This window comes from Elephas maximus, chromosome 25 (assembly GCF_024166365.1).
Source record: "Elephas maximus indicus isolate mEleMax1 chromosome 25, mEleMax1 primary haplotype, whole genome shotgun sequence".
NCBI classification, from domain to species: Eukaryota; Metazoa; Chordata; class Mammalia; order Proboscidea; family Elephantidae; genus Elephas; species Elephas maximus.
This window is the reverse complement of record NC_064843.1, coordinates 3,881,864-3,894,036: the sequence shown is the minus strand read 5'-3', so window position 1 is coordinate 3,894,036 and position 12,173 is coordinate 3,881,864. Positions and strand designations below refer to the sequence as shown.

Genomic DNA, 12,173 nt, shown 5'->3' with positions numbered 1-12,173 from the left:
TCATCTTTAGGTTTTTTATCAAGAAAGAGTGTTGGATTTTATCAAATATTTTTTCTGCATCCACAGAGGTTGTTGCCGGGTGAAAACCCTAGGCTTTGCTTGGTGCGACTTGTTACAGTCAATTAACAAGAAGCCGAGGTGGGAGATGAGAAAGATGTCTTTATTGAGGTGTACAGGGAAAGCCGCAATCAGGGCTGCTGCCTCCAAGACTGCTCGCAGGCAGCTTGGGAAGATGGGCTTTTACAGAGAGCAGTCAAGGAAATGCAAATTCATCATGGATATTCAGGATTGACTTTCACGCAAGAGCTCAGAGCTTAGACAAGGGTTTGATTCCCCAGCATGGAGGAAGCGATGAATTTTTCTTCATTAGGATGTTAAGTCTCCACCCAGAAGGAGGTTGAGGCCATCTATGGCCCGTTCTGTGGTTATCTTGTCAAGGACAGTTTCAGAAGAAAGGGCAGCTTATTTTGCCCTTTGCAGGAGGGTAAGTCAGAGCAGGTATCTCTTAGAAGGGTTGGGCTCTGAGGCTGCCTGCGTCAAGATGACATGTATTTCTTCTCCTTTTTTTCTATTGATGTGTTGTATTATGTTGATTGATTTTCTAATGTTGAGCCATCCCTGTATTCCTGGAATAAATCCCACTTGGTCATGGTATATAATTCTAATATGCTGTTGTATTTTGTTCGCTGGTTTTTGTTCAGGATTTTTGTATCTACTCATAAGAGATATTGGCCTGTAGTTTTCTTTTCTTGTGGTGTCTTTGTCTGGTTTTGGTTTCTGGGTTATGTTTACTTCATAGAATGAATTAGGGACTGTTCCTTCCTTCCCGATCTTTTGGACGAGATTAAACAGTATTGGTGTAAATTTTTCTCTAAATGTTTGGTAGAATTCCCCAGTGAAGCCATTTGGTCTAGGACTTTTTCTTGTTGGGAGGTTTTTGGTCACTGACTCAGTCTCTTCACTTGGTATGGGTCTACTGAGACTTTCTGTTCCCTGTTGAGTCAGTTTGGGTAGGTTGTGTGCTCCTAGGAATTTGTCCGTTTCATCTAGATTATCTAGTTTATTGCCATACAGTTGTTTATAGGATCTGTGCATTTTTTTGATGTTGGAACTGACAGGATTTGCTGATGCACTGGATGTGGTTGTGAAAGAAAGAAATACAAAGAATGACTGAAAATACTATTTTTTAAATTTTTTATTGTGCTTTAAGTGAAAGTTTACAAATCAAGTCAGTCTCTCATGCAAAAACTTATATACACCTTGCTATGTACTCCTAATTGCTCTCTTCCTAATGAGACAGCCCGCTCCTTCCCTCCACTCTCTCTTTTCATGTCCATTCCGCCAGCTTCTGACCGCCTCTGCCCTCTCATCTCCCCTCCAGGGAGGAGATGCCAACATAGTCTCAGGTGTCTGCTTGATCCAAGAAACTCATTCTTCACCAGCATCTTTTTCTATCCCATTGTCCAGTCCAGTCTCTGTCTGAAGTGTTGGCTTTGGGAATGGTTCCTGTCTTGGGCTAACAGAAGGTCTCGGGGCCATGGCCACCAGGGTCCTTCTAGTCTTAGTCAGACCATTAAGTCTGGTCTTTTTATGAGAATTTGAGGTCTGCATCCTGCTCCTCTCCTGCTCCCTCAGGGGTTCTCTGTTGTGTTCCCTGTCAGGGCAGTCATCAGGTGTAGCAGGGCAGTCATCAGGTGTAGCAGGGCACCATCTAGTTCTTCTGGTCTCAGGATGATGTAGTCTCTGCTTTATGTGGTCCTTTCTGCCTCTTGGGCTCATAATTACCTTGTGTCTTTGGTGTTCTTCATTCTCCTTTGCTCCAGGTGGGTTGAGACCAATTGATGCATCTTAGATGGCCACTTGCTAGCTTTTAAGACCCCAGACACCACTCTTCAAAGTGGGATGCAGAATGTTTTCTTAATAGATTTTATTATGCCAGTTGACTTAGATGTCCTCTGAAACCGTGGTCCCCAAACCCCTGCCCCTGCTACGCTGGCCTTCAAAGTGTTCAGTTTATTCAGGAAACTTCTTTGCTTTTGGTTTAGTCCAGTTGTGCTGACCTCCCCTGTATTGTGTGTTGTCTTTCCCTTCACCTAAAGTAGTTCTTATCTATTATCTAATTAATGAATACCCCCCTCCAACCCCCCCTCCGTCCCCCCTCTCGTAACCATCAAAGAATATTTTCTCCTGTGTTTAAACTGTTTCTCATGTTCTTGTAATAGTGGTCTTATACAGTATTTGTCCTTCTGCAACTGACTAATTTCATTCAGCATAATGCCTTCCAGATTCCTCTGTGTTATGAACTGTTACGTGGGTTCATCACTGTTCTTTGTTGATGCATAGTATTCCTTTGTGTGAATATACCATAATTTATTTACCCATTCATCTGTTGATGGACACCTTGGTTGTTTCCATCTTTTTGCTATTGTAAACAGTGCTGCATTGAACATGGGTAGGCATATATCTGTTCATGTAAAGGCTGTTATTTCTCTAGAATATATTCCAAGGAGTGGGATTGCTCAATCTTATGGTAGTTCTATTTCTAGCTTTTTAAGGAAGCACCAAATCAATTTCCAAAGTAGTTGTACCATTTTACACTCCCACCAGCAGTGTAGAAGTGTTCCAGTCTCTCCACAACCTCTCCAACATTTCTTATTTTGTGTTTTTTAGGTTGATGCCAGCCTCACTGGAGTGAGATGGAATCTCACTGTAGTTTTGATTTGCATTTCTCTAGGGTTGCTATGAGTCGGAATAGATTCGATGGCGCTGGGTTTGATTTTGGGTTTGAATGGCTAATGATCATGAGCATTTCCTCGTGTATCTGTTAGCTACCTGAATGTCTTCTTTAGTGAAGTGTCTGTTATATCTTTTTGCTATTTTTTAATTGGGTTATGTGTCTTTTTGTAATTGAATTTTTGCAGTATCGTGTAGATTTTAGAGATCAGGTGCTGATTAGAATTGTCATAGCTGAAAACTTTCTCCCAGTCTGTGGGTGGTCTTTTTACTCTTTTGGTGAAGTCTCTGCATGAGCATAGGTGTTTGATTTTTAGGAGCTCCCGGTTATCTAGTTTCTCTTCTGCATTCTTAGTAATGTTTTGTGTACTGTTTATGCCATGTATTAGGGCTCTTAGCGTTGTCCCTATTTTTTCTTCCATGATCTTTATCGTTTTAGATTTTACATTTAGGCCTTTGATCCATTTTGAGTTAGTTTTTGTGCATGGTGTGAGTTCTGGGTTTTCTTTCATTTTTTTGCAGATGGATATCCAGTTATGCCAGCACCATTTGTTAAAAAGACTGTCTTTTCCCCATTTAACTGATTTGAAGGCTTTGTTAAATATCAACTGCTCATATGTCGATGGATTTATGTCTGGATTCTCAATTCTGTTCATTGGTCTATGTATCTGTTGTACTAGTACCAGGCTGTTTTGACTACTGTGGTGGTATAATAGGTTCTAAAATCAGGTAGAATGAGGCCTGCCACTTTGTTCTTCTTTTTCAGTAATGCTTTACTTATCTGGGGCCTCTTTCCCTTCCATATGAAGTTGGTGATTTGTTTCTCTATCTGGATCAGAATTGCATTAAATCTATAGATCGCTTTTGGTGGAATAGACATTTTTACAATGTTAAGTCTTCCTATCCATGAGCAAGGTATGTTTTTCCACTTATGTGGATCTCTTTTGGTTTCTTGCAGATGTGTTTTATAGTTTTCTTTGTATAAATCTTTTACATTTCTGGTAAGATTTATTCCTAAGTATTTTATCTTCTTGGGGGCTACTGTAAATGGTATTGGTTTGGTGATTCCCTCTCCCATGTTCTTTTTGTTGGAGTAGAGGAATCCAACTGATTTTTGTGTGTTTATCTTGTATCCTGATACTCTGTTGAGCTCTTCTATTAGTTTCAGTAGTTTTCTTGAGGATTCGTTAGGGTTTTCTGTGTATAAGATCATGTCATCTGCAAATAGAGGTACTTTTACTTCTTCCTTGCCAATCTGGATGCCCTTTATTTCTTTATCTAGCCTAATTGCTCTGGCTAGGACCTCCAACACAATGTAGAATAAGAGCAGTGATAAAGGACATCCTTGAAGAATGACTGATAATATTTTGACTTAAGTATCTTGACCTTGTAACAAATCAGTGTAAGAGCTCTGAATATTGGTGACTTCAAGTTCTAGTGGCTTAGAAGCCACGTAAGAACGGATTAGTATTTTATGTCATAGCGTTGTGTCTTTGTAGTTGCTGTCATTTTAGAAAATCTCAGTGATAATAATAGCTTTTTGTGTATGGAATGAAATTTTTGGTTTCTTTTGAGACTCTGACCATTTGGCTTTAGGCTATGGAGTGCTGCCTTCGTAATTTTAAACGTGTGTTGTTTTCAGCCACCTGCTTTCTGACCTTATTTTTTAGCTCGTCTTGGATGCGACACGTTTGCATGCATTGTGATGGGAACACGGTGCTCGCTTTATTTATCAGGCTGGAATTATGAAATCGTGATTCTCTCCCTTGTAGTTGGTGTGTGGGGGAAGTGGGCTATCAAACTGACTAGATTAGAAGTGCTGCTGAAAATAACTGGAATGTCTGTTGCACTCGACATTCCCTAAAAGTTATAAAGAATGAGCTGAAATTTGAGATTGTTGTTTCTTCGGTTCCTGAGAATTTCATGAGCTGTTGGGAAGAGGATCCGGGGAGAGGAAAAGACAAGTTTTCTGCGGTGATGGGCCTTGCTGCTGCTTTGGCTGTGCAGCCTGGAGGGTGTAGAGAGGCTCAGGCCTGCAGGGTGCAGGTGACCAGGGGTCATTGTCACATCCCTTGCAGTGTAGGGGTTTCTGTCACAGTGGTTCTGGCCTCAGCACTGTGCCAGGAGTCACCAGCCATGAGGAGCCCTCTTGTTTGGGATCCGCAGCATCTGCTGTGTACCCCTGCCTGCTTGTCACTTTTTATTGGGGGCAGGTAGGCGCATGGGTCCTTCCTCTGTGTGGTTTTAAACTTCTGAGGGGTAGGGATCACATCCCACATCTATTGCATCTGTTACTGGAATTAACTACTTACTGTGTGATTGTGAAGATGAAGTGTCGATGAGAATATCATGAGTGAAAACAGCAAGCAGATGTCCTTGGTCTTGGCACAGTGATCCCATGCCAGAGTAACGGGAGAGACAAGTATGTGAGAAGGTGCTGGGAGAGGGGCCAGGTGGCAGACATGCAGCAGAGCCTTGGCTGGGGCTGCTTATCAAGGAAGGGGCTGGGTGCTCAATACAAAGTGCAGAGGTTCTGGCCTGTTTGCCACTGTTCCTGCTGGACTGTGGGTGAGTGTCACACTGCTAATTCATGGGGACACCTTACTGAAGTCCCCTTGCATGTTCCACTGGTTTTCACACAGATTTTTATAACGGGGGTGTGACGTACATGGAGGTATGGTGTGCAAAAGTGTTAGTTAGGGCTTGGTGGATTTTTGTATCTCTACCCTGGGGGCACCACCTGGGCCAAGGTACCGAGTGTGAGCAGCCCCTGAGGGCTTCTCATGCCTCCTCCCATAACTAGAACCCCTGTCCCACTTAGAGACCACTGCCCAGTCTCATTTGCAAATGAACTTGGCTTAGTTCCATCTTAAAATGATTCTTTAAAGTTTGAGAGCAGGGTTACCTGGCTTCTGAAGACCTGCCAGCCTTTAGCTGTGGAATCAGCAGTATGATGGAAAGATGTCTTTACAGTGTGTGAGTGGGGCTGCCCCGGATGCTGGAGAAATTGGTGGGGAATTTAGGCCCAGTGATGTGTTTACAATTTGAGACCTCATGGATTTCTGTAATTATACTGTCAGATTGGTGCTTTGTGGCTAATAAAACAGAAGTGAACAATCAGGAAGAGCCCTCGCCCTAGCTCTAAGTGTTCCTATTTGTAAACCTTCAGGTCCTTTTGGTGTCAACCACGGGGTAGAGCTTCACTCCGATGTGACTGAGTACGCGAGGCAGAAGCTGGACTTCTTTTATCAAGACCAGTGACAGCTTTGACAAGTAAGAGGCAGGGCTGTTCAGCTGTCAAAGGCTATGACTGCCGTTTAATGGGCTTTTGATCAGATGTGTGGAAGTGGCGCATCAGCGTTCACACACCGACAGAATCGGTGAAGCCGTGGTGCAGTAACCATAGGGTTATGTGCCTTGTCTAGTTTTTGTTTTTGATGTTCTGTGTTTTTAAGGGCTTTAAACTTCTTGAGGGTAGGAACCACTCCCAACAAAGGTACCTAGGTCCAGGTAATTTTCACCAGTATAATAAGAGAAGAAAACAGAATTTTTTGCTCACTTAGCACGTTTCCAGTGTAGATGAGTTCATATCACCTAATTGTTTGTAAAATTAAATTGCTGTATTTATCTTTAAACAGTGTATATAACTAGCTCTTGCCATTTTCCAATAAAACATTGAAGTTCTTATTTTACGGATTAAAATTTTTAGAGAAACCTAATCTATTTTTCCCTCATCTTATTCATTGTGTAGTAGTTCTTCCATGAGACAGAGCAAAAACAGTGATGATCGGAGATTGTTTTAAATTTGAATTATGCTTATATATTCATTCTCATAATATTTTGTTTAGAATTTCTAGGGTTCTATTTATATCAGATAATTCTTTTTGGACATCCGGCTTTCAGCTTCTGACCTTATAAATGTATTACATTACTGTGGAATTTTACCATTAAAACATAACCCACAGATAGAATAGATAACTGTATCGACATGTTAACCCATTGCTGTCAAGTTGATTGTGACTCATATAAAGACCTTATAGGACAGAACAGAACTGCCCCGTAGAGTTTCCAAGCTGTAACCTTTATGGAAGCAGACTGGCACATCTGTCTCCCAAGGAGCAGCTGGTGGATTCAAACCACTGACCTTTTGGTTAGCAGTCGAGCACTTAATGCACTGTGCCGACAGTGCTCCTCATAGACATGTCACAACGTGATAGATTTAGTTGCAGAAAACATTTTTTACTTTCAGGTTTGAATTCTGTGAACCATCGTTTGTTACTGGCAATTGCCTAGAAATCTCTCCAGATTGTACTCAGTATGATCGTGTGTACTGTGGGGCTGGTGTTCAGAAAGAGCATGAAGACTACATGAAGAATCTGCTCAAAGTTGGGGGTATCCTTGTCATGCCGCTGGAAGAGAAGGTCAGAGTCCCTCCCTCACAGATGTTTGTTCTGAGCATTTCACACGCACAGATTTCCCCTCGGAACCCTCGCAGCAACCTCTCCATTTCACATATGAGAAACAGAGGCAGGGATAGGTAAGGAGCTCACCCAGGTCGTACAGGTAGCCATTCCAGGCGCAAGGCCTGTGCTCCGAACCTTCTCTTCACCTCTCTCCTCTTTTCCTTGCTCCTCTCCCTTGCTTCTTTCCTTTTTTCACTGTTCCCCTCTTTCCCCTCCACCATCTTTCCCCCTACCCCGCCCCAAGTCAGCATATAACTGTTCTTCTGAGTGTTTGCTGCCTTGATGGTATTTTGTAGGAATCTTCTCCAAGTTTGCTATTTGCTCTTGAATGTTTGTGTGTGTTTTAGATACTGTATTTCATTGGGAAAAATAGATTGTAATAAATCATTAATAGACATGAATGTGTCAGACACAAAGAATTAGGAAACACAGAAATGATAAAAATTAAAAGATTGTGCAATTTTGTGCTGTTTTTAAGTGTTAGCATTTAATTAACTTTGTTCTAAAATATCCGTTTTAGAAAGTTCAGAAGACAAGAATATTAAGAAAAACCACTCATAGTCAATGATGTAACTGCCATTAATGTATAATTCTTCCAGCACTTTTCTTTCCGTTTGTAGTCCTTCCTTTTTAAAAATGTTATTGTACATAGTGGTTTGTAACTTGCAGTGTTCACTTAAAAAATCATGTACTGTTCTACATTGTTAGAACATCAGGCTGTGTGTGCTTTTTCAGTTATTTATTCTTATACAAAGGCTTTAGTGAGTACCCTTAGATTTAAAAAGTTTTCATCGATAAATATTATGTGTCTATAATATGTGTCTGGTTTTGAACATCACCACAAAAAAACCATTATCATAACCTAAAAAATGAATTACATACTTTGGACATGTTGTCAGGAGAGATCAGTCCCTGGAGGAGGACATAATGCTTGGTAAAATACAGGGTCAACAAAAAAGAAGAAGGCCCTCAACAAGATGGATTGACACAGTGGCTGCAACAATGTGCTTAAGCATAACAATGAACAATGATTGTGGGCATGGTGCAGGACCGGGCGGTGTTTTGTTCTGTTGTACACGGGGTCGCGGTGAGTTGGGACAGTTTCAATGGCACCTAACAACAGCATCTTCAAGGAGCCTTGGTGGCACAGTGGTTAAGAGCTCAGCTGCTAACCAAAAAATTGGCAGTTCAGATCCACCAGTCACTTCTTGGAAACCCTATGGGCAGCTCTACTCTCTCCTGTATGATGGCTATGAGTCAGAATTGACTCATTGGCAAAGGGTTTGATTTGGATTTCGGTTTGTATCTTCAAATATTCCACTAGTGTTCAGGTTTTCCCAGTTGTCTTATAAAATTTTTTAATAGTTCAAGTGAGGATGCATTTAAGGTTCGTATGTTACATTTGGTTAATATATGTCTTAAGTGTTTTTCTAATCTATAGGTTCTCCTTTCTATCTTATTTCCTTGTAATGTACTTATTGAAGCAATCAGGTCATTTGTCTCATAAAGTTACTGTTCAAGCTGGCAGTGGGACCCAGAGATTTGGGTAGATCCAGGTTTTATTTATCTTTTTAAGAACAGTTTTTGGTGGGGAAATGTCCTTCCATGCCAAGGCATAGCATGACTGGAGGCCTCTTTGTCTGATCCATTTGTCCATTGGGGGCCCCAGAATAATGCCTCATAGTTCTGTCATTTTGTCCTTCTGTCACTGGCATATCCTGTACAGAAGAGATGGGACGAATTTGATCCTCCACCTGTGTTTATCAGCTCTCTGCCAAAGGTAGTGACCGATGTGGTGTGTTTGTCTGTGTTTTAGTATCACTATGAATTCATGGATTTAAACATACCTGCATTATTCTGACTGAAGCTGAAATTGTTCTGTCTTTGGCCAGTGGAAGCCTCTTCAGGTTGGATCTTGAGTCCTTTGGTGGCCTCAGTGTCTTTGATAGTCTCATTGCTTTCTGGTAAGAAAAGGTGTCCCTGACTCGGTTTATACATTTTTTTACCACAGACTTGGAATTAACCATTTTTCAGAGAATGCCTGTTCCATTGTGATGGGGATTGGTTTTTAGACACAATCGGGGTATTAGGAGTAGATACTCACTGCTGTTGAGCTAGTCTCTCTTTTTTTTTTAATCTTTTTTTAGCCTTTTCTGCCGACCTCTAGAGCCAGGAGGTACACACATACACCCGCGCATGCCCCACACACCACACACATCCCACACACACGTATCCCACACACACTCACACATATCCCACACACACACATCCCACATACCACACACATCTCACACACACACATCCCACACACAGAGCCCACACACATATCCCACACACACATCCCACACACACGTCCCACACACACACCCCACACACACTCACATCGCACACACACATCCCACACACACAGCGCACACACACACATCTTAGACACACGCATATCCCACTCACACACGTATCCCACACACACACACATCCTACACACTCACACATATCCCCCCACACACATCCCACACACACACATCCCACACACACTCACACGTATCCCACACACATATCCCACACGCACACACATATCCCCCCCACACAACCCCCCCACACATATCCTACACTCTCACACATATCCCACACACACACAACCCCGCCACACATATCCCACATACACCCATACACACACATACCTGTGCGCGCGCGCACACACACACACACACTTTGAAAAGATAAAAGGTACCATGAATTCGTACTGCTAATTTCAATTCAGAATTAGGACCAGGGGGGTTTCTAGTAACCTCTTCCATCTCACATCAGTATCTCCCTTCTCTCACATGCTGAGTTCTGGTGCCCAGCCACTTCTGCTTACTGTTTATCCTGTAATACATCATATCACCAGCCATCTGGTTACTGAAAATAGTTCAATTTTTTATGAAGTTTTTTTTTTTTTTTTTTTTTTTTGCCTTTTTAGCCTTTGTAATGCACTAGGGATGTTCAGGTCACTATGTTTAGAGCCAGAAAGAGCATGGAATAATACTTCCTGGGAGGTTACACTACCAGCCAGATACACAGCTTATTTTCTTTCAGTTTTTAGGGTTTGCTACATTAAGCCTGGAAACCCTGGTGGTGGTGTGGTTAAGAGCTATGGCTGCTAACCGAAAGGTCAGCAGTTTGAATCCCCCAGGCCCTCCTTGGAAACCCTATGGAGCAGTTATACTCTGTCCCATAGGGTTGCTATGAGTCTCTGTTGTGTTCCCTGTCAGGGTAGTCATCAGGTGTAGCCGGGCACCATCTAGTTCTTCTGGCTCAGGAGGATGTAGTCTCTGATTTACGTGGTCCTTTCTGCCTCTTGGGCTCGTAATTCCGTTGTGTCTTTGGTGTTCTTCATTCCCCCTTGCTCCAGGTGGGTTGAGACCAGTTGATGCATCTTAGATGGCTGCTTGCTAGCGTTTAAGACCCAAGACGCCACTCTCCAAAGTGGGATGCAGAATGTTTTCTTAATAGATTTTATTATGCCAATTGACTTAGATATCCCCTGAAACTGTGGTCCCCAAACCCCTGCCCCTGCTATGCTGGCCTTCAAAGTGTTCAGTTTATTCAGGAAACTTCTTTGCTTTTGGTTTAGTCCAGTTGTGCTGACTTCACCTGTATTGTGTGTTGTCTTTCCCTTCACCTAAAGTAGTTCTTATCTACTATCTAATTAATGAATACCCCTCTTCCACTCTCCCTCCCTCCCCCCTCTCATAACCATCAAAGAATATTTTCTTCTCTGTTTAAACTGCTTCTCGAGTTCTTACAATAGTGGTCTTATACAATATTTGTCCTTTTGCAACTGACTAATTTCACTCAGCATAATGCCTTCCAGATTCCTCCATGTTATGAAGTGTTTCACAGATTCCTCACTGTTCTTTATCAATGTGTAATATTCCACTGTGTGAATATACCATAATTTATCCATTGATCTGTTGATGGGCACCTTAGTTGCTTCCATCTTTTTGCTATTGTAAACAATGCTGCATTGAACATGGGTGTGCCTATATCTGTTCGTGTAAAGGCTCTTGTTTCTGTAGGATATATTCCAAGGAGTGGGATTGCTGTATCGTGTGGCAGTTCTATTTCTAACTTTTCAAGGAAGCACCAAATCGATTTCCAAAGTGGTCATACCATTTTACATTCCCACCAGCAGTGTATTAAGTAAGTGCCAGTCTCGCCACAACCTCTCCAACATTTCTTATTTTGTGTTTTTTGGATTAAAGCTATTCTTGTTGGAGTGAGATGAAATCTCATGGTAGTTTGGATCTGCATTTCTCTAATGGGTAATGATCGTGAGCATTTCCTCATGTATCTGTTAGCTAGCTGAATGTCTTCTTTAGTGATGTATCTGCTCATATCCTTTGTCCATTTTTTAATTGGCTTATTTGTCTTTTTGTGGTTGAGTTTTTGCAGTATCATGTAGATTTTAGAGATCAGACGCTGATCGGAAATGTCATAGCTAAAAACTTTTTCCCAGTCTGTAGGTAATCTTTTTTCGTGAAGTCTTTGGATGAGCATGTGTGTTTGATTTTTAGGAGCTCCCAGTTATCTAGTTTCTCTTCTGCATTGTTAGTAATGTTTCGTATACTGTTTATGCCATGTATTAGGGCTCCTAGCATTGTCCCTATTTCTTCTTCCATCATCTTTATCGTTTTAGATTTTATATTTAGGTCTTTGATCCATTTTGAGTTAGTTTTTGTGCATGGTGTGAGGTACGGGCCTTGTTTCATTTTTTTGCAGATGGATATCAAGTTCTGCCAGCACCATCTGTTAAAAAGACTGTCTTTTCCAGGCTTTGTGCATCATTTATTGTTTATTTCTAACTAGTGGGTGTTCATTTTAACTACCAAATCCTTTTTTCCTCTGTTTTGCTTATTTTTAACAATCTTTTATTGATACATTGGAATGTGATTCATTGAGGGGTGTTTGTGCTCTTCCTAGGTTTTTCTGCTG

At 41.6% G+C, this 12,173-nt stretch overlaps 1 protein-coding gene across 1 annotated transcript in view; it reads left to right on the top strand.

Annotated features, from left to right (window-relative positions):
- The window catches only part of PCMTD2 (protein-L-isoaspartate (D-aspartate) O-methyltransferase domain containing 2), a 30,915-nt gene that overhangs the window by 12,203 nt on the left and 6,539 nt on the right, over nucleotides 1-12,173 (top strand). The window contains 3 exon segments of the mRNA XM_049869404.1: nucleotides 5,903-5,976; nucleotides 5,978-6,006; nucleotides 6,983-7,154. Coding sequence (XP_049725361.1) covers nucleotides 5,903-5,976; nucleotides 5,978-6,006; nucleotides 6,983-7,154 — 275 coding nt within the window.